The sequence below is a fragment of the Gymnogyps californianus genome, chromosome 8 (assembly GCF_018139145.2).
Source record: "Gymnogyps californianus isolate 813 chromosome 8, ASM1813914v2, whole genome shotgun sequence".
In the NCBI taxonomy this organism is placed as follows: Eukaryota; Metazoa; Chordata; class Aves; order Accipitriformes; family Cathartidae; genus Gymnogyps; species Gymnogyps californianus.
The window spans coordinates 24,056,492-24,080,353 of record NC_059478.1 but is presented as its reverse complement, the minus strand read 5'-3'; the positions used below and the strand labels follow the sequence as shown (position 1 = coordinate 24,080,353).

Genomic DNA, 23,862 nt, shown 5'->3' with positions numbered 1-23,862 from the left:
CTCCAAAGCGCATGCTGGGAAGGTAGGGAAGCCCCCGTTGTGGGTGCTCCCCAAGCACCCAGCCATGAGCCACAGGGCAGCCTGCTGCTGGGGATGCAGCACAGCCCATCCCCAGTCCGCCTTCCCTGCCCTCAATCCTCACTGTTCCTATAAAAAGCAATTTTGGGGACTGACTCCAGGAATTCCAGGGATAACCCTGCTCCCATTATCACATTGCTTTTAATTGGGGAAATGTAGGAATGGTTTGCAGATACAGAGCCTACCCATCCCTCCCCTGCCTCCACGCAGCACTGCAATGGGGAAAAGGAAGAATCACAGGGAAATCTCAGGAACAGCCATATTACATCAGGAATCCATGTAAATAAATGGTCTTTGACTGGAGCCAGCAGGATGCTTAGGGGACCAAAAAACTGAAGAGGGTGCATGTGGGGTGCTCCTTTCAAAGCATCCCTCTCTAGCTTTTACAGTAAGCTCCAGTGTGCATATATTATCATACCTTCCCCTTGCCCTTCACTGCTGTCCTGAACCAGGACTCCGCAATGCCATATTCACTACTGTATCTTGCCTGTCTGCATTGCTGATGGCAGGACATGAAATATGCAGGGTTTAGGGATGATTTTTTTCCCCCTGTGGAGGCTCAGAGCAGGCCCTTTCACACAGCTCCCTGCCACTGAGAGTCAGTGGCAAGATTCAGTGGGGTAAGACAACAGAAAAGCTGTAAATTGCTAAAATACACAGAGCAACAACTTTCCCTCCTAGGAAATCCTCAGTTAATCCGTGGTGGCTGTGGCAGTTAAAAGGTCGTTGTCCTCCAGATCTGCCTTCCAGATTAGGAAAAATTAATTCAGAGTCAGTCTGCGCCAGAGAAAGAGACGTACATACAGATACACTTGCTTCTCAACACAGAAGCGTTCCACATCTGAGACACCAATATTTGGATCCGGGCCTGTGAAACAGGGCCAATTTTGTTAAATTTAAGCATGTGGAAGTATTCCCCAAAATTAGCAAACCACGTCTACTGCAAGTTATCCTCAGGCCAAGAACTGTCCTAGGACATCTCAAGCTCCACCAGCTTCTGCATACCTGATGGAGCGATGCTTCTCTCCTTTGCAAGGGCCAGGATAAAGATAATGAACCTTGGGGAATTTTTATACACCTCAGAACTTTAAACATACACTTCTGTCCTGGTTTCATCTAGAACAGAGTTAATTTTCTTCCTAGTAGCTGGTATAGTGCAGTGTTTTGGATTTAGTATGAGAATAATGTTAATACACTGATGTTTTTCGTTGTTGCTAAGTAGTGTTTATACTAAGTCAACGATTTTTCAGCTTCTCATGCTCAGCCAGCAAGAAGGCTGGAGGTGCACAAGAAGCTGGGAGGGGACACAGCCGGGACAGCTAACCCAAACTGGCCAAAGGAATATTCCATACCATATGATGTCGTGCTCAGGACATAAACTGGGGGGAGCTGGCTGGGAGGGGCGGATCGCTGCTTGGGAACTGACTGGGCGTCTGTCGGCAAGTGGTGAGCAATTGCATTGTGCATCACTTGTTTTGTATATTATAATTCTTTTATTATTATTATTATTATTATTTCCTTCCTTTTCTGTCCTATTAAACTGTCTTTTTCTCAACCCACGAGTTTTACTTCCCCCCCCCGCCCCGATTCTCTCCCCCATCCCACTGGGTGGGGAGAGTGAGCGAGCAGCTGCACGGTGCTTAGTTGCCGGCTGGGGTTAAACCATGACAACTTCTCTGTGCCGGACTCCAAAATGGGATACAATGTGTAGGCATAAAGTGATCTGAATAAGCATCTTCGAGCAGCACCAGCAGTCAAGGAAGAAAGCTGAGGAAGGAGACAGCTGCTGCCCCCAGTTTAACTGGGCAGCTCAGACTCATACAGACTACACACTAATCCACTGCCTGTGCAAGTCATCCCTAGTGATGACAAAAATAGTGAATTTGTATCTTTCTTCACATCCCCCCTTCACTCTTCTCTCCAGCTTCTCTAAATTTACTCCTTCCCGTTCAGCCAAGGTCATTTAGGACCCCCAGTCTGTCTTCTCCATTCAGCCAAGCTCATACCAACATGTACCAAGATCTCCTTCAACTTTCACAAAATTACATCTTAATTATAAGCCTGGTGACTAAAGCTGGAGTGAGAAGCAAATGGTTGGTGGCAGGTCAGGAGGTGCATCACGGTCACCTCTCTGCTCTGACTCAAGCGTCCCAGGAGCCCTGTGTGCTTTCAAAGGCATGGAGACTGCCAGAGTCTGCAACAAATGTGCAAACATTTAGACACTGAAAAACTGGTTACTGGTAAAAAAAAGGGGAGAGGGGCTGCACAAATACTTGGGAATAGCCTAGCAAATACACACAAGTTATGAAAACCAAGACTATGCAAAGAACCCACAAGGTTTCCTGCACTCTGCGTAACTCATTCGATGAGAAATTCCTGCTTTAAGGTATTTTCAGCAGTCCACCATCAGCCAGGTTTCTTTCCTCTTGTCTGTCCACAACAGCGTTTTGTGCACAGCTTTCTCCTTGGCCTGGATGGGGCTAATCAAAGCCAGTCACAGCAGCACTGTAAGACTATCAGGACAACAGGCATGGACACGATAGCTTAAAGCACGACCACAAGGAAACATTCAACTCCAATTCTGCTGAAATACAGGTGCAGGAGAGCTACACCAGAAGGTAAGAACTTGCACCCTTTCCCCAACAGCCCTCAATCACCTGCTGACTCAGGAGAGATGTCTCAGTACTACACAAATTACAAGAACTGGTAAAAGAACAAGGAAAATAAAGTAACAGGGATTACTGTGACCCCAATACTTCTCTCTTCCTCCGCCCCCAATTTTCTTTACTCATCTGTACATGTTACAAATCAAATTGTCAGGTTTTGATCTTGCAGCTACTACAGAAACTCTTCCTGTGCTTGAATAAATTTTGTCAGCCTTTTTAGTTCTATTTGTGCCCCTTCACATACGTACTTTTTATCTGTATTGTGCACACTGGAAAATAAGAGATTTGGGGGGGGGTTATCCCTTAGTCCTCAGTGTTTCCAGTACAAATCAAGAAGGTTTAATATTTGTTGAAAGAAATCTTGCAAGGTATTCAAGCTTTCCGAAAGTGAATGTTACTTACTGTCCGCTCCTGCTAAAGGCAGCATCAAGCAGCAGAGGATGGCTGCTGGCACAGTGAGTACTGGGATGCAGAAGTTAGGCACCATATTCCAAAGTAGAGCAAGTCCTCTTCAGTCTGAGGCAAGTGGTCAGTACATCCAGTGTTACAGACACAGACTTACTCCTGCAAACCAAGAAGGAAGAAAAGGAAAATGATCAAATATAACACATAGATCAACTGCCGATATACCAAACTACATTGTAAAGACATAGTTACAGATACTTTTAAAGTAAAATTTAACTATCTTTCCTGCTTGAGCAGTACAGCTCCACATTGACGTCCCCAAATCCAATAAACTGTTTTCAAGGGTCATGAGACATAAATGCACGCCCATCTCCAAGTTTATCTTCATGTCCAGTCTCTGTTATGGCCTATTAATACATCCTTTAGTTGTTCTTATTTGCAACAAATAGTTCTGAAGTTGCATGTTAAAATACAAGAAATAGTCTTAAGCTCACATAACTCTTCCTCATCCATCTGCCCAAGAGAGACATGCTTGATTGCCTATGCAGGGTGGTTTGCAGTCAACTACACGTTAAGTGTAGCTTGGCCCATCCAGCTGGGCTAGTGTACACCAAACAAGTCTCAACGGGTCCAAGCAGGAGAAACAGAAGCTGAACTGAATCACCTGTCAGTTCACAGGGGTACCAGAGTCACAGTAGAAAGTTATTAAGAAAAGTGTCTGTAAAGAGAAGCTTTACCCAAAGCAAATATCTAAGCGTCAATCTCCCAAAAATGGAGAGGAGGATTGTCTAAGAGGACTGAGGATCGGACAGTCCTTCTCCAAAACAAAGCAAATTATCTTGGAAATTGGCTTAACTTGGGCTTCTGTTTGGATATACAAATACAGAAAATTCCTTGAAACCCAACCAAAAAAGGCAGGTATTTAAAAAGAATGGAATTTCTGTGTATCTGCCTTCTTTATCTTTCCATGAGAATATACTCATTTTACTTCCACCTGAAAGTCCAAGGTCTGCCTGTTAAGACAGATTTTAAAGGAGCTAGTAAGCCCCATTCCCTCCAAGTGACAACGCTCAGCTGGGACAGGGGCTCACTCTTTCCATGCTGGGCACCTCAACGCAAGCTCAAGAGTCATTCACAAGTTGATGATATTCTCCTTCACGAAGCTGCAAGAGTTACCGAAAGTTGGCCACACAGCATTAAAAGTGAAAAAATCTCATGCTGGCAGATGCCAGCCCTAGTGGACCCCGTGAACATCCTTGAAGCAGAGTATCTGCAAGCGCACAGGCTGTACGTGGCACGACCCACCACCCTTATTCGTGTTGGCAGACATTTCAAAAACACGTTCAAGACTGCTCTAACAAAGGTACTTCTGCATTTTGCTAGGTTTTTGGAAGAGGAAGTGGTTTGTTTTGGTTTGGTTTTTTGAGAACCACTGAGCTTTTGATGGAAGTAAGTATCACATGTTAAGAACATGTTTACTTCTGACAAAAATACAGTGCTCAAAGAATGCCAGCAATGACAGTGCTGAGGGAAATCCGCAAGAAATCTCAAGAGAATCTACCTAGGCAAATATTTACATCGCATCATACTAACAAACAGCAGATCATGATTCTTCACCATTCTGTTACCGTATTTGCACAGTAAATCTTTTCACACATTATAATATCGCACAACACAGAGAAATCTTTATTTATGCAATGTCTTCTACAGCCAAGACATCTGAAAATACTTTATGAAATAACCTAGTTCTAACCTAGATGCAGAGAGAATACTGATCATCTCATCCTGCTTTTATTATCTCAATGAGAAAGCATAAATCCAAGTAAGCTCAGCAGCAAGATTTTGAATACTGCAAAAGAGGCTCTTCGTACCAGCCACACACTCAGTTCTCTTTGTTGCTCTCCAACCTCCATATCCTCATTCATCTCTCGCCAAAGAATTACTAAAAGCACCATTAACATGTCTTACACCGCAGAGACAGATACAGATAGTTGTATCTTTATAGCTGCATAAGCTCTATTCCAATGGGAAACTCCGTTCAGTCCCCAAGCAGTTTGCCTGGTGTTAGCCAGCTCTCCAGATATGGCCCACACGGGAATGGGAAGAAGTGCCTGGATTAAGAGTGAAGATTATGTCTCTAAATTCTGTGTGTATGGTGCTCATTTGTGCAGGCCGGAGAAGCGAACCCACTCAAGCACACTTTAAGCAGCATTACATCTGGCTCAACAGCAGCCAGAATCTTAAGAGGCTACTCTTCTGGGGGGGGGGCGGGGAACCACCAAGGGTTGAAATTACTGTGTCAAAACTAATGATGTGTGTCAAACTCTCTCAGATTAGGACAGAGAACAAGTTTTACAGGTGGTGCTGAAAACATCTTAGGTATGTATCAAACCAGATTGGGGATGAATAGCTTTCAGAGAGCTTTTCCTCTTTCATTCACTTCCATTAACAACAAAAGTGCCTGATCTAATGGTGTATCTTGAGTGCAGATTGCTCAGAAGTCATGTGAATAGCACCTCCACAGCCCTCATTCAGGAGTAACTCTCAGGAACAAAAAAACCTCAGCTAAAGAATAGGTCTGTCTCTCAATTTCTCTTTTCTTTCAGCAAATGTGATCAAGCTTCTCTCCAGTTTCAAGCTTGACAGATTTATAACTTTCCTCTCAAGCCCAGGAGATACATACAACGTGCATCATGCAAAACTGATGAATTGTCAGTTACCCTACCACATGCTCTATAGACTTATCTTTTTGCAACTGTTTAGTGCTCTATAATAATTTACCATCTAGTAAAAAAGCCAGATTTTCTTATGCAAGACTGCTGTCTGTCCCTCCAAAGTTAATAGAGCACCTTTGGCCCTTAATAGGATCAAACTTCGCTGCTTCCTCTTTCCATGGTTGCTCTGGCTATGGAAAAGTTGTCTGCATTCAATATTTAAAGCCCTTTAAATTGGAATGTTTTAAAATTTTTATAAATCTCAGTAGCTGTCATTCTTTTTTGAAATTGAAAATATGAAAAAGCCTCTCCCAGTGGTTCAGCTCTCCCATTTTTAGAAGCGAGGTGCTCTCCCCCAACGAGACAACCCAATATCCAAAGCAAGGTGACAGGGTGTTAGCTGAAGCTCAGTTAACCCTTAGAAGGCCAGTGTTACTCTGACAGTTTTGAACAGCCGTCTTGAACTAATGCTAAAGGCTTCCCTTCCTGGGGCAGAAAGGTAGCCTAAGACAGAAAGTAGCTACAAACTAAGTAATGTTGGTAGATTTTGGTAATGAGCTAAACAGATACAGAGTTAGTATTGCTTTGGTAAAATCAAGTCCAACGGCAACCAATCAACTAATGCTCTTAAGACTCTCAGTGTGTCTTTTGCCCCAACAACCTCATGCCTCTTCAGGCTGCTCTCTCTTGCATCTGGAATTACCTCCTGTGCACCAGATGACCTCAAGTCCCTTCATCTGAAGGCCTCCTTTAATCTCACCGCTTTGGCTAGCATCTATCAACTAATATTGCATTTGGGAGCCCAGACAATGTAGAAGAAGGTTTTTCAAAAATACACGTACATTCTCATTGCTACTTCTGCATCTGGTCCTGGCCATATTATAAACTCTAGACCACGTAACCCAAAAGGAGGCTGAGGCTAAGCATTCCAGATGGCTTTGTAAAAACAGCTTTGAGTTTAGCAAGCTAAACTCCTGCCTCTGCTCCAAACTCAATGTTAGAACTACTGAGTGCTAGTTTGGCAGAAAACTAGAAAGCAGGAAAGCACAACAAAAAAACAGCGAACTTCATTTAAATATAGCTGATTTTGCCATGGGGCAGGTGGATGGAAAAGAGGCGGTCTTGACAACATTTTTGAAACCTACATGGTTTGATTCTTTCAGACAAGGAGAAAAAGCTGGACTCATTTAAAACAGAGCCAAGAATACCAACAGCTCATATGGTACTAGAAAATGCTGGCAATGAGTGTGTCCCACAGGAGATGGCAAAGAGATTAGAAAAAGCAGTCAACTTTAAAGAGTCAAGAGGAATTTCAAACCAGCACTGAATAGCTCATGTCCTCTATGAACTCTTCTGGAAGCTAAACTGAACTGAGCCAAGTGTCACATGGGTCACTAGCCATGAACGGAATGGTGAAGAAAAGCACCCCCAAAGTAAGCCTGCCCGTTCCAAACCAGAGACAAAAATATTGTACTAAAATCGCTTTTTAAGTTTAAGCTATTTTGCAACCCAAAGTATCTAACAAGGCAGCACAAAAATGTTCCCTCTAGGAACCCCTGTATGTCCACAGAACTGCCAGGTTCAGTTGTGTGCGTGGCTACTGACAGTGCATTTGCTGTGAAACACAGTTAAGAGACTCTCTAGAATCTTACAGGGCAGGAAGGTAAGCCCAGTGCATAAGCAATGACCTTATCTGACCTGGAGACATAATAGTATCTTTTCATAAAGGAACCTGAAACAATTGTGTTTGCTTTTCAAGGTGGAAACTTCTTAAACATTTTCAACGTGAGCCCAAGGATGCAGGTCAGAAGGCACCAACTGGACGGCACCCAGACAATAGTAAAGAAGGGGCTAAAACTGCGTCAGCTTCTCCCAACTCTACCGCATGTGCAACACATAATGAAACCGAATTTTCCTTCTGGACGTCTACCCACAACTTTGTATTTTACACAAACACCCTGAAGGGGAACCAGTGCTCCAGGGGGACCTAATCACCACAGTACTTTGGGGTGTCACACAAACGATGGTAATCAAGAACTGACCAAGCAAGGAGAGGGCACGTGCCACGCAGAGCAATGAGGCAGCTATGTATTCTATTAAAAAATGAGAACAATAATTGGCTACAGCTCAGCTGCTTCACTCTGTATATAACGCCTCATCTGTGCTCTGAAGGAGGAAGAGGAAAACCATGACGCACCATATAATTCAAGATCATCATATTGCACACATTAAAAGTTGTAGAAGCACAGTTACACACAAGTTAATGACTTCTGAATGTTTCACTTCGCTACATTAGTATTCCTTTAGCATAGATTTCTTTATGCTTTTCTGCAAGAAATATAATATAAAGAGACTTGGGGAGTACAGCAATATGGCCAAAAAAGACAAAACGAGTCTCATTTCACTCCAAACTCCCACATGCAGAGAACGTATTAGAGAGATTCAGTGGGGAGATATATGAAGATGGCAACACTAGCATAGATTTAGGGAGGAACTTCATATGAACTTGCAATACAGTACAGTAAAAAGGCCAAAAGCTAAAGCGACTGCTACATGAGCAAAGGTATCACCTCCAGGACCCAGGTGTGAGCAGGCCTAGAGCATCAGTTGGAAGACTCTCAAACCATCTGGAGAGAAGGGATGAGCAAAGCAATTCAAGAACTGGGAAGGATAAAAATCTCTGTCAAGTCGCAAGCGCTAGACAGACTGGCTAAGCAAGATGGGGATTTGATAACCATCTGTAAGTACATGAAGGATACAAACACCAAGAAAGGAGTGGAGGAGTATAATTAGCCACGGGCATATAACTGTGAGTAATGGAATGAGACAGAGCAAAAGAAAGTGTATGTTGAATATTCTCAGTAAACTCTCCAAAAAAGAAAAAAAAACAGAAGAGAGAACAGACCCCAGCAGGAAAATGTTTCATCATCTGTTCGGATGGAAATTAAAAATGGGGTGGGGAAAAAAAAAAAAATCAAAAAGCTTTTTTGATATCCCATAATCTAGAAAAAAAACCCACCTGAACAGAGGCAGATTGGTATGGGGAAATATACACAACAGCAAGAAAGATTCAGAAGTACTTCAAAAAGATTCTGCTCATTTTGGCAAAGCATTATAAAAACAAGTGTGAAGACTTCAGCAACAAGCTGGCCCAGCTACAGATCTTTGTGATCCTGAACACACTATCACAACTTGACCCAAGGAAAGGAGGAGAGGGAAAGAGAAGCTTTTAAGCAGGATGCAAGCACAGCTTGGATACTCCTGTCAGCCTTATTGGCTACATTGGCTTCTGAAGATATTAATTTCTGAAGGTGTCATTGCCTGCAGACAATCCTAGATAAAAAGGAGGATTTTTTCCACTGGAACAAGGATTATGAAGGGCCCCGTTAAATAACTACGGTGATAAGTCAAAACATCCACTTAAAATATAGATCAGCCTTGAGCCTCGCAAGCCCAGCCATCATTCACAGTGAGCACTAAATACAGATCACTGTACATCACTCTACCCAAGAGTATAGGCTCTTAACACCTGCTGTAAAGTCTCCTTAAAAGAAGTAAACTATTGCATATCACCCTCCGCTAATGTGAAGGAATGTGCTCATGAGTCAGCCACTTACACAAAGCAAAAATTCCTGTGCTTTTTCTACAAATTACTACACGTGTGACAAAATATTCTTAATACAAATGACCATGCCATTACAGGCTTGCATTCAGCACAATGGAAAATGGTGTAAAGATTAAAATCACAAGGTACCAAGTCCTCTCCTCTAAACCCCAACTCCTTGGCATCAAGTTCCACACATCCAGGATGTAGAACAGAAGGTTTTAAACTAAAGAGAGAGAGAGCTGAGAAACACGGTCCTTCTGGGCTTGCTGCTTACAACACACCGCAGCTGACTGCTATTTACTGTACAGCTGTAGTACTGTTATTCCTGCATCTGGCTCCAGCAATGCCAAACATGCTGGTTCTGCATCTCTCAGACTGACAGAACAGGCAAAGCGGAGCAGATAAAAGATCCACTGAGCACCAAAACTAATTTTAACCAAAGCAGCCAGAATGCAAATGATCAATCAGATGAGGGATAATCTGTCCTTCCTTCCCTTCAAGGATTTGCACGGTGTCTACTGGCTTGAGACCAAACTAAATCCTAAATCAATCCTAATTCAAAACTAAATCAGTTTCTTCTTTATAAGAATGCTTTTGTTCTATCCACATGTCTACTCAGCTTCGTTAGCAGCCTCAGTGTAGAAATTTTTCAGAGACCTCCTGGAATCTGAACAAATTGTAAGACCATTCTCTGGCTGGGGCATTTCAAGCAACTACTAGAACAGTTTTCTTTTGCAGAATCCATGACAGCTGGACCCTATGAGAACATGATCTTTCAGGTATTCTGTTATTTTCTCAGTAATTTTTGCTTCAACCAGAGTACAAGGTATATAAAGAACTTTCTTCTGAAAAGAAGGGGTTCTTTTTAATGAAAAATCCCTTACTTTTCTGGAAGTTCAGTTATGTTTTACATAACATAGCATACTATTGGGGTCTGCTCACTTAATGCTTTTCAGATTAATAGCTTATTCCAAATCTGCTTTTGCCAAGACCTCAATTTCTGAAATTTGCTTATCTTTTATATTTAGAAAGACTGGGCACAATACTAGTACCAAGTCTTCCACAACATTTTTAGCAGTTAAAAACTGATGCAAAGCAATAATTTCACTTTTTGGCAGTACCATTCTCTTCCTTAATTGCAGTCTTTAACCTCCCATTATCCAGTACACTCAATTTTCACACAAGACAACGGCACTGATTTGCCTAAATTATTTATCTTCTATGTATTTCTTCAAAGCCCACCTTGGATCTTTCAATTTTCCTTTTATACTCGTTATACTTTATACACTCTACTACTCATATCTGGGACTTGGGTTTCCAAATTTTCATCTTAAACAGCTTCTCAAACCTGCCATCTAGCTAGTGTGAATTACTCCCAGCCTTGCTAATTTAACTGCTTTTCCCAGCTTGCTTTCTTACGTTCCACATGAGATGAACCACATCAAGGAACCGGGTCATTCCCTGCCCCCTCTCCTTTTCTTTTCTATTCTTACTTTCTCCCATTTTAATTTTAGGGATGCTTTGAGTAACTTGTTAGCTTTCTTTTAAGTTGTCCTTTCTGAAGTTTAGCATCATTCTCAACATTTTGATCATCTTCTTGGCTTCTCTGAGCTCAATGACCGTACTCATGCACTACGTGCATCATAGTCGTGGCCACTCATGAAGATGTACATGAGGATCCTACAAACAACTTTAACCTTGCTGACTCAGCAGCAGCTTGACAAATACATGGGTGATTAAGTAATGCTGAGCAACTACTTGTGTCTGGAGCTATTTTAAGTCAGGGTCTGGAAAGCATGCATGCGCTGGCGACAAAGCCTCCACCCACGATCTCGCAGGCGCTGTCACACGCGGCGACTGAGTAAAAAGGACTTACTGCTTTGATCCTGCTAACAGAGACGATAATCCTTCTCCACAGGTCCACCAAGCACCCGTGAAATGGCAAGTTCACAAATGCATCTTGGCTGCCGTCCTTTCTAGACGTGGTCACCACCAGTACAGGAGCAGCACCACTCCATCAGACCAGATCCCAGCCCCAGCCAGCCCATGTCAACCAGCTCAAAGACCATGCAGAAGACAGCAGCAGGCTGCCACGGGGCTGGCTTCTTCCTAACGCCATCATTTAGCAGACAACTTATGCCCTACTGGAGGGTTTATATACCCAATTAAACTTTCTGTAATTCTCATCTTGCAAAATTATGAACATTTTCAACGCTAGATTCTGGAATTATTCTCTCCTAAAGGGTTTTGAAGTTAATTATATCAAAGTTATTATTACTGTCTCAGCCACAGATACTGCTTGAACCCCATTACTGTGTGTGTTACTGAGGGCTAAAATAAGAATAGCTGCTGCTTTGGCATGCTCTGGAGCTAGCCCTTCCTACAACCTGCTTCTCTAACCTTTGCCCAAACATTATGTTCGCTCAGTTTAAATGCAGGTAGTTAACATAGCCCGGTAGGGTAAATGGGCTTATTACATTTATTAAACTGAATTCTCTCCATGCAGAACGCCCCCAGCATCCTGCAGTCCTCTGGCTCTGGAGGCATTTGGCTGTTACCATAGAAGACAACACCCAGAAATTCCCTTCGCAACTAATAAGCAGGAACTATTAAAGCACAAGTTTCATGCAATTGCCTTCTGTATGAAAAATGAAAACTGTTTCTGTAACCTATAAAGAAACCAAGATGCAATCAAGCTTATTGTAATAAGATGCTAAATTTATGATTATTCCTTTTTTTTTTTCCTTCTACTAAGGCCTCCTTGCTTTGCTTTGGCAAAAGAAAACACCCTCTGAGGTAGCATATACTACGTAGTACCCAAGCCTTATTAAAGGGATGTAAATAAAAATCAAGCCCTAGGTGTAATATAATGCTTACTGAAGATGAAGAAACCAAAGGTCTGTAAATTAAGAAATCCTGAATTAATGGTCGCAAAGTCAGTCTTAACTCTGACTCAGTCCAAAAATACAATTTCTCTCCTTCAGTAGCACTTCAAGCTAAAAATTAAATTCAGATTTCTTGCATCACATTCTGTACAGTAAGACACACAAAACATCTACACATCAGATTTTGTCTCACTCAGATCTAAGGCTGTATGTTCAAAACAGTTTGATGCAAGAAAATCAATTAATATATTTTACAAGTCGTCTTTATTTGGCAGATCAAAGCAGTAGTTTCCTAGTTACTTCCTGGCTAGAGGGACCGAGATAACAGCTGCATCAAGGCTGCAGCAAATCCAACACTTTTTGGACAGACCAGCCATCTTCCATCTTTCACGCCACAAAGCAAATCCCAGGACTCCACAGAGTCTAACAGGCCAAAACCTGCTTCCACGGTCACGTTTTCATGCACACATTCTGCAAGTGAACTCACATGTGTGGACCACACACAAGTGCTGAAAAGAGGCAGCAGATAGGAAGGCTCCACGTGGCTGCGGATCCATGCTGCCTGCCACCTTATCAAGGATGCGCAACATATCCGCTTCAGATTAGAAAGATGAGAAAAGGTGGGAGACTAAAAAATATTCTGCACATTTTAATGAACCTGTAACGACTGCCTCTCCCAACCTCAGAAAGAAATCCAAAACATACAGCAAAAGTAAACAACATTACCTCTCAGGTAAGTTGGCCACTTCACCACCCCTGCACAATTCTCGCTGCTCCTTGTAGCTTGTGTGATCCTGCACCTCCCATGGACCCTCATCCACCACAAAATCCACGCTAAATGGATGTGGGGTTTTGCTTTCAATATCCAGCAATTTTTTGGTTGCTAGAAAAGGCATGTTAGTTACTAGAAAAGGCTTGGTTGGTTACTAGAAAAGGCACCTTTGTTAGCCAAGGGTATCGAGTGCATGGCAGCTATGTAGCTACTTCCAATGGCTTTGGCATTTCTACACTCGAGACGCAGCAGGAGAGATCAGTTCTTACATTCAGCGTGGCACAGACATACAGATACGGGATATTCTTCACCCTTCAGCATAATTCTCCTCCATGACATCCTATGGCTCTAGAAGCTTCAAGTTTTGCAATTCAACCTTAAAGTATTCAAAGGAAAAGAAACAAAAACCACCACTGTAACACTTCTGCTTCCACAAGATGGTAGCTTGCTTTTGATTTTTGTAATTCAATCTTAAAAATTCCTTCTTTCCCAAACTTTGAGAGCATTTCCTCTGTATCTCAGTTAGATCTTACAACTTCTATGTGTTCTCTTTACCAGGGGAATGGTCCCACGCTAATGGTCTGAGTCAAGATAAACCTGAATCCTAATAAAAGATCATTATGTACCTCACACAAAACTGCCCTTTTGTAATGGAGACTTCTGCCAATAGCAGATGGAAAGACCTTTGAAAAATAAGACATTCCATATGCCGTCTGCAGCAACTTCGTAGCTTTACTACTGAAATTATCCTATCTGAACTATCCAGAAAGGACTCTTTCCTTCCAGGCCACCACCTTTACATGACCTTGAGTAAAACATAAAGAGGATAATACATAATGTGCAGCTTCTTGGGATACCGTTCAGTAAAACCTAAGGAAAGAAAATTACTGCTAGCTGTTTTTTCAATCCATTCGTACATTAGTGTGCTGAAATGCATACTTGGAGCCATCAAAATCAGATTCAATGTACATTTTACAGTACTTAGGAGGAAAGCTATTTTAATTTTGTTAGTTGCCAGAACGTAAAATCCTGAAGGCAAAAAGCTTCCAGCAGAAAAACAGAACAGATCTTAAAGGGGAAAGACGTTACCTAGCTTCATGAAAAACAAAGGAAAGCTTAAGCAGGACCTGGTTAAGTACAGCTCCAAGGAAAGGGACAGCCCCTGTTCCTCCACATGGCTGATGCTGGCATGGGGCTAACGATACAAGATGCAGCACCTTGTTCATCAAATCCAAACATATCAAATTAACAGCGGTGCAGAGCAACTCCTCAGCTGCCAATGAACAACGGCTCCGAGGCCCTTAGTGACGTATAAGGAACATGCTCCAAGTTTTAAGCATTTACTTTTGGATATGCAATGCCACCAGATGTCCAAGCTTTTTCTTACCTGCAGACTAATGCATCAAAGTGGTTTTGATGACATTCCCTCTGAAAGCTCATTTGCTCAGAGACCACAGTTCTATGTCCATCGCTTCTAGACGTGTGCCCAGCCCATTAGTTAAAGTGGACCTGAGCCAGGCATGAGCAGAGGGCCGGTTTTACTGAATTAGCTAGAGCACACACACCGTGTTCTTGCCAATTCTATGTTTTAGTCTGGCTACGGGAAGGCAGGACAAAGTTATCCCCTCAAAACATTTTGAATCAACTTGAATCGACAGACTATGCTTGTACTAGTACAGCATTCTGCATCGCATTAACTAAGGTAGTCCTGATCTGGTAATACATGACCCAGAATATAATGGATTTTCTAAGGCCCAGGGCATCTGCCGCCACTTGCTGAAGAGCTTTTCTCAATGCAAGGCACCCTGCATTTCACAGAGGCAATAAGCAAACCCCAAACAGTTTCAGCTGTATCTTGCTGTCAGAGATACCCTTCTCTTTTCATACGCCAGGACAGTAACCAGAGCCCTGACCTTCCTTCCTTGCTTCTGAAGGGACCCGATGCTGGAGCTCGCATTCCTGGTTGCTCGACTTCCAGTCAGTGCATGGATTCTGCATCACTCAAACCTTGCCCAGCAACGCGATGCAAAGGACATAGTTGTTTTTACTGGTACGTTCTTTATGAGAGATCTCTGCTTTGGTTTTATCCTTGTGGGTTTTAATAATTATGCGCATACACAGAGAGCTTGCAATCAGTGTACTTTGAATTAAATTTTAACCAATTTACGAAGTATTAAAAACCACAAGATTTTTTATAACATTTTAATTGTAGTGTTACAGAACTCATCTGGTAACACCTAATTATAATTCTAAATGAGCAGCAATTAACAAGCTATTTTATGGTGCCTAAGTCCAAACAAACAAGGTCAGGACAGTCCTGCAAAAGGAGCTGCTAGTGTGCACCCTGCAGAAGGGAGGCCAGTCTATCTTTGGAATGCACTCATTCCCCGATTTCTGCATCAGATCATTATATTTTAGAAACCATAGGGAATATCACCCATCAAGTACAGGACTTGCTGTACCGCTGGATCCTTGTCAGGAAATGGGCAGCTCTGCTCCTGTTGTGGCATACGCATCACCAGTACAAGCTCATTTGAAGTGACACGTGCCAACATTATGTCACTGGTGGGGAAGATAGGAGCAGCTCCAGCAGAAGCAAGTGCTCTCACCCATCAGGTAAGAGACCCCAAAATGGGATGGGTTGAGGACAGAGCAATGAAGGAGTCTCTCTTCTTCACACAGAAGCCCTAACACTCCCTGCAGTAAAGGCAGCCCACCTACTGCTTGAAAAAATTAGTTCATCTTGGCATGGGGAACACTTCAAATTTGCCCAACACTTAGCAACGGGAGGAAGGCCGATAACTGCAGACAGAGCCACAGATTTCAGGTCAGAAATTCCAGACATTTCTCACTGACCTGGATGCTGTCCCAGAAATTTCTTGGAAAAATCTTGCTCCTTCACTCCATGGCTAGTAAGTTAAGTCCTTCTACCTGGTAAGCATCCACTGAGTGTTTCAAAAGTAGCTGTAGCACAGAAGTACCCCACCAGCAGCATTTCAGGGGTCAAGTGCGAAAGGTTCAAAGCCCAGAGGCTTTGCTTCAGAATGCATTACCTTTTGCTGACAGGTTGGACTTAAATGTTATTTTTATATTTTATCCTTTTAAAAAGAAAAGTTCTTTGAGAGTTGAAATGTGAGGAAAAAAAAAAATGCATAAATCATATGCAACGTACAAGGTAATTTTCTCTTCTCAGAGGGAAGAGAAGGTTTCTGAAAAGGGCTTTGTGACAGCCTCATGTATCTGTCTTCTGTTTTTCCCTTTACCACTTTTTCCCTGTCTTCTAGTGAAAATTAATCTCAAACCTCTCCCAGGAAGAATATGGGCCATTCCTGACTGTAGGAGAGAAGGCAACAGAACGGAAACTTGCCTGATGCAGCTGGTATCCTCTCTGCCTGCAGGAGCAATGCATTAGATATTTTGAACTAACATTAAAGACATGGAAACATTTGGAAAAGTATCAATGATCAGCTTTTTAAGCAGAAGAACAAAGTACCCAGGGCACTGTCGGGGCTAAATCAGCAATCCAACTCTGGGAGACACTGGCAATAGAAAATGTGTTTTATGCATGCAGGTGGTTTATGAGAAACAATTTGTTTACAGCCCTTTTAAAAAGAATACATGAAGGAATTTGAATAGCTATTCCTCATGAAGCACTGCTGTTCATAATAAAGCTTATTCTGTCCTTCAGGCTCGCAGAGATAATTCCTGACAGATTAACCTTCTGCGTTACACCGAGGGCACCGGCAGTAAAGGGCTGCTTAAGGCGCTGCAGATTCCCCACCGCTCTGTCACGCTCCCGTCCCACCCACAGAAGCACTAAAGCCTTGCACCAGATGGGCCACGGTGGTATAGATCTCTGTGCAAAAGCATTCTGGGCTTGCTTTTCAGCTGAGGCTTACAGGCTTCAGAAAACTTTGCAGTCCAGTCAACCTGCCTTCATCCAAACTGGAGTGTACCTGCGACCTGGCATCTCCTAAGGAAGTCAGCACTGTCTGATGGAATTTTTACAAATGCAAAATAAAGTAAAAAGTATGTATCCTCCTTGACAGCGTTCATCAAAAACCAGTTAAGACTTATATCGCTAGCTGAAGCAAACTGATCATCTCTGGAAAACAGAAACCCTCCCTGAGCACAGGCAACAGGAGAGCTCTGCAAGGGCTGAAGTGGACAGTCGGGACTTCACAAGATACAAACATTCCTCTCCACATTTCTCCACCAGGAAACATGGAAAACCATGTCCCTTGATTACACGGCAAAGCTTCTGGATACACTACAGTTTCTTTTACTTATTAGTTCACCACTGACCGCCAGAAGTTTGACCAATGCTTACTGCATGCTTGTCCTGGTAGCCTTCCCCATGAGGGCCGCACACGGCAGTGTTGTGCTCCAAGTCCTGTTTTGTCATTATGGTGGATAAACAGCTGCAAGACCAATCCTGACTCTGTAACGCGGCTAGGAGGAGGGTAACCTTTCAAGAGCCTAGCAAACACCGTTACCCAACCTGCAATCGCCCGTCCTGTGACCTCCTCAAGAGCCTTCGCTGCCAAGCAGCATCAGCACTGCAAGAGGAGCCAGCAGGATTTTCTTTCTTCACTGTCTGGATAGCAAAGGAAAAGCTGATCAAACCACTGCCTGAAGCGAGGATGCACCAGGAAGGCCAACCGAAACTACTGGCACAGCAGACTTATAGGCAGCATCCGTTGTTAAGACCAAGACCGAATAACTACTGACAGCCAGTTGTATGAACCAGGCAAAGCTGATTATTTCTTTTCAAACAGACCAACTGCCCTGGGAAAGCCCACCATCCTCAAACCCTTTTCCATCAACTGTCCAAGAGAGTTTCTTGCACATTACTGGAGGCCCAAAAGCTGCAGACACTTGGCTCTTTATCTTTGAAAGCATTCTACTTGAATTTATCACACTACACGCAAGTCAAATTTTATTTAGCCAAACGAGAATCCTATAAGCCCCCCTTTCCTCACCAGAGAGTGGGAACAAGCAGAACAGCTAGTGCCTTCTTGCTTTACTGAATCCATTATATTAAACCAAAAGCAATGTCATCTTAACTTGAAAGGACTTTTAAAAGAGCTTGAAGCAATTCTGCTGCTGCAGCATTTTTGTATTTTGGATTAACTACAAGCCTTCTTAACCCCTTCGAGTTTGTAAATGCACATACCCATATCCTCCTAAGCTTTCAGAGCAGCCAGCAATCTCTGAACTGTTAGCAAGCTCAGAGTTAAGGCATACACCATGTACAACTATTGTAATTTGAGCTCCTCTACAAGTTAAAGAAGTCCAAGTTTTAGATATTTTTGTCCACAAGAAAGGACCTGCAGAATTTGGTAAATTATCTCAGACATTCCTCATGTCTCATGTGCAATTTCCCCGATTAACATCCTGGGCTCACAGGGGCAATGAAAAGGTCAAAATCCTACTATAGGAGACAGTGCTAAAATATTATTAAATGTTACCTTTAAGATATTTCCAATTAGTATTAATATAGAAAGATTTCTATCTCGAGGGATTCTGTAAATTCATGATTATCATCACAGACTTTTTAAGCTCTTCTTTAAACAGGATTTTTTTGGCCTTTTTTTTGCCAATAGAGTGTATCAGAAGCTAGGGAAAAAACCTTAGTAGCAACTTTCCTGAAATGAAATATTAAAAAAAAAAACTGCCACCAATAACTGGTTCTGTTTGATGTAGTTTGTCATTTCTCTGGACAGCTGAAAGCCTTAGGCAAATGTGCAGGGAAAAACAGCGAACCATCTCATTTGTCTTTTGTTTATTAAACCCCGAGTTTATTCAAGTGGCTTTGAATCCTGAACTACACTAAGTCTTCTGAACAGTTCCACGCTCAGCAATCGATACTGGGGGGCAGAGAGAATCAAAAACGTCCTTTAAGTTTATTAATTTCTGGAGAAACTACCAGATAACGAACCCTTCCATCTCAGCTCATGCAGATGAAGAATGGTAAGAAACGACAGCGGCCAGAACCAGACCAGCTCCAGCATGGTGCTACCAGAAGATCTTCTCAGGTGCTCGATACAACTCCTGTGATCTGTATCACTCCTGCCCCAGAAGCCTTTAAGGGCTCTGTACAGGCCAGGCTCTCTTACCCTACCTGTGGGGGACACTGTTTACAAAACAATCAAACAACCCATTTAAAACATACTTTTAAGCTTTCTTCTGACTCTGCCACGTTTTCAGAGGAACGGGTGCATCTCGGAGATGGCCGTACGTGTGCCGTAGATGAAAGGATGCCAAGCAGTGCCAAGTTATCTCAGACAAATATTATCTAGAGGAGATGGATGGAGTCACAAGATCAAACTGCAAACACACTCCCAGCTCAACATTATTTTGAGAAGGGCTGCCTATACTCTGCCCATTCACAAAAAAAACGGGGGACAGAAAAGCCATTTTTATATACAAACCTATATCAAAAGAGCACCCTAGAGGCCACTGTATCATTCATTTTCATACTAAATTAAATAAAAATACACACTTGTTATTTAGATTAAACAGCTGCAGCACCAAGGGGTCTTGCTGCAGCATTTAAGACCTTGTTGAGAGCATGTCCTGCCCTAATCCAGGCAACGAGCATATACAGAAAGCCAACATGGGCAATTTGACTGCCAGTAGGCCTAGCCCCAGAAGTCCCATACATCACTGCCTACGTCTGCATTTCCCCTCCCTTTTCTATCTTTCCTCACACATTTCCCAATGACCAAGTGTGTTTCAAGACAGTTGAGAGGATGTAATTTGCAATCTCAATTCAGCAAAACATGAGGTAGCCAAGATGGTTAAGGAAGAATGGGCCTAACTCTTCCAAGTTAGTTTACTGCATCTTTGCAAGAAGAATTCATTTCTATTCCAGCAGTGCCTACAGTGGTGTGCCTAGTCCAAACACATAACAAGAGAAACAGATGCATTCAAGACAGGTTCACATTTTGCATGCCACATGGTACAGGAGCTGTGTGTCCATGAGGATGCACGCACTACAGCTGGCTGCATCCCCTAACTGATCCATTAGTATTTGGTCAATGACAAGAAAAGTACAGCCTTTCCTTCCCTTAAGAAAGACACTAATCTATTACAACTTTACAAGCTAGGGTAATTAATCAAAAATCTATCATACCATATAAAATGAAAATGGCTCGAAGATGTGCCTGTTCACATCAATTAATTATTAAAGGAGCATTAGCTGAAGCTTTTCACCTGCCATCTAAAAGTTCGGGATAACATGACATGACATGCATACAACTAGTGCAGCACAGTCTACACCCGCATTCACTCACCCACCCACCGCAGACACCCCAGTTGTGCCAGTACCTGCTCTGCTTCTGCAGACTGGTTCCAGTACACCCCAACAGCAACCAGAGCCTGCCTGCTAGGGATGCTCGGTACGTACAGCTGCGAAATCACCGTGGGGAGCCAGCAGGTAGCCCCTCCAAACAGCAATCACAACAAGCATTTGCACATGTTTGCCTGACATTTCCACTTTCGTTTCAAAATAAAGTCCTCAAGAAACAAGGCGAGGGCTCGGCAAAAGGTAGTGCAAGCATTCCTAGAAACCACCAACCGTGTTGTTTTCAGCTGTGTTCGCGCTACTGTAATCAATGGAAGCACTTAGCAGTGATGAGTACGTACCAGCAAGAAAAAACACCCCATCCTTTATGCCATGGCTGTATCTTCTTCCAGACCAACCAATGAATCAAGATCACTGACTGTGCTAGGAGGCGAAGGACTGAGAGAGCTGGTGCTTAATTAAGCTGAAGTAAGTACGACCCAGCTCAGGAACAGACTAAAATCACCTCTGTAGCACATAAGCCAAGAGCAGACGACAGCATAGCAGCTTCAGACTCTCTCATATTTCTACCGCTTATGACCTGAGCTTTATTCTAATTGCACAAATTGAAGAATGATTAGCAGTTGTGTGGACATTAAATGCCCTGTTGATGTAACCAAAACAGATTTGCTTTATTCAGAATGATTACTTAAGGCCATAGCTATGAAACTAGAATGAATCAAAATAAAAACACGCATTAAAAACACAAAGCATCACTTCAGAAATGAGGGGGATGGCAATATAGCCTTAGTAATAATTTAAAAGCCACACACTTTAACATCATGCTTTCTAGAAGTGGAGAGGCAGGTGCCTTTTTCATGAAACACCATAAACCCGCTGCAGTGTACTTCTCATCCTTTACAGTCTCTAAAATGAACTTATATGAATACTAACAAAATTCACCCCACCTATGTTTTGCATGAGGTTTCTATGTAAGAATCCATATCCAATTTTACAATAAATTTATATTTTTGCTGAAAAGTGTTATGCACAACTCAAGATCAGCAGAAATACAGGGTCAAGTCAGGGACCAGCTTCCATGAGCCAGGGGAGGCGAGCACTAAGTGCAACCCCGATAGACCACAGCTGCCTATGCTGCAACAACTTTACAGGCAGTATGCTCCCTAATAAACTACCAAACAGGCACCAGCACTCCTGGTGTTGTTCGGAAAGTAAATACTAAGCTACAACTTTAAACATTTTTGCCTCACCTCCCATCTGTCACAGATGCTCCTCTTCACAGCTTATCTCCCAGCTGAACGGTGAAAAACGGGGGACCCCAGACTGGCTGCCAGCCAGCCAGCCTTTTCAGGCTTCATTTTTAATACCATTACCTACGAATACGTTACATTTACTTGGCCTCCAGTCACCTCATTAACCCTGGCAGCAAAGCAACTAACATAAATACAGCTTACAATATATACTTGATAAAAAAGCCATGCATTTTTCCTTAGCACTTCATCTAAAACGGTAAATCTCGAGAGGTGAGTCTCTAGCTGTTAACCAGCTATTTTCCCTCTCCCCACAGAGGAAGAAATTGTGTTTTTCTCTGACAGCAATATATGATGTTACTGTCATTACAGCTGTTTCAGAAGAGCTTTAAACTACTTGTGTTTCAGAACTACCAGCCAGAGCCCTTGTTCAAAACTTTAATCTCTCAATATATTGTTTCAAGGGAAGCTTTTAGTTTCAACTGTCCGAGTCATCAAGTACACAAAAGAAAATGCATACTTACAGGCGGATGATACAATCCTACTTGCTGCATTCAAAATACAATCCACAATCTCCTTCCCTGGGGCTTTCCCAGACTGGATGACCAGATTTTGTGCGTGCTATGAGACAGCATCACAGGGCTGAAAAACCCCAGAAAAGGTTCCTTAAAAGCATGGACTGGCCAGTGCAAGAGATCATTAGACATCCTCCTCACTGCAATTTGCAGCCACAGTCTCAGCTGCTGTGCCTCTCCAGATTTTACTCAGCAAGCAGATCTCACTTCTTTTATTTGACTCCAATGCAGACCTGCTAAGAGTTTCTTTCCCAAAGGACTTTTAAACATGATGTACACACATATTCACACATTATTTGTGCATATTTTACATTTGTATACATATATTTCTATAAAAATGATACCATGCATGTATTTTATAATCAATGCATTCTAATTTTCTTTTGAATAGCTCCAACACCACCGTTGTGCTCTGCTTTTACGTCGGAGGCAGGAGAGCAGAGGGGCTGTATTCCCAGCAGCCGGGCAGGTCCGGAGCTCCAACCCTGCCTCCATGTGCAAGGACTGCTGTGGCCTTGACAAGTGCCTTCACTCCTACACCTAACACTCCCCAACTATAAAAGCAGTGATAGCACTCTGCCTCTCTGACACTATTTTGTGAGAATAGATTTAAAACAAAAAACAAAAAAAAAAATCAAAACCAAACCAACCAACCAAAAAAAATGACAACTATGAAACTCTGAAGAGTAAATATTGCTGTCTTGAAAATATCAGGAGCTTACTCCAGTTACCAGGCTTCTATAAAAACACACAGAAAATTATCCTGCAAACATTTTCTGGACTAATTTTAGTCTTCTGTTTCTTAAAAATCCACTAAACCTTTAGTTTTAGTATGACAATTTATACCACCACTTTGGAGAAAAGATGCAAACCATTTGAATTCTAGTTTTTCCACCTTAAGAAAAGCCTAAAAATATACAGGTTATCTCTTATAACCCTGTAACAACAGAGGTTCAGCTCTAGCAGAACAACGAGATAAGAAATCAAAACGGTCATCTATCCACGGATGGTGCATAAACACTGTATTAGCACTTTCACATACTGATTTTAGACTAACCTCTTTCTCACAGTAGTAATAGCAGAAATGACCATTTCAAAAACGCTGTCATCCAAAAGTCACAAAACAAAAGAGAACAAATGATACTCCTGTGAGAGATCTACTTCCCCACGTCTCCTCTGGCATTTAGAAGCTGGCATGCGAGGAGAATAACCCAGCTCCCGTGACTCATCTCACCCTTCAAAGCCAAGGCAGGCTCCGGGACGGAGTGCGCATGGGAGCTGCACCAGGAGGTCCAGCCAATACTCCCCATCTCTCTGCAGCCTGCAGCGGTTCCTCCATTTTGCAGAAGAGGATCCGGTCAGCACCCGTCTTCCTAATTACACACCAACAATTAGCTGGAATCTCGTTGGGCTGTGCATGTCACCTGTTAGCAGGGCTCCATGAAAAAGGGCTAAAACTGGATGTGGCAGATGGAGCTATATATCCTGCCCATCTCTGGAGAGCAGATTTGTAATGCAAAACACTGAATTCAAGATGCATCCCATGGATACAAGGAAACAATCAGAACCAAACTGATTAAACAAGACCCAGGTCTCAGCAC

General features: G+C 42.6%; 1 protein-coding gene across 1 annotated transcript in view; it reads right to left on the bottom strand.

Moving 5' to 3' along the window:
* PTPRF (protein tyrosine phosphatase receptor type F) overlaps window positions 1-23,862 on the bottom strand; it is a 395,755-nt gene that overhangs the window by 255,883 nt on the left and 116,010 nt on the right. Inside the window, 1 exon segment of the mRNA XM_050901434.1 lies at window positions 3,147-3,308. Within this exon segment, the coding sequence (XP_050757391.1) occupies window positions 3,147-3,231 (85 nt within the window). The 5' untranslated portion in view covers window positions 3,232-3,308.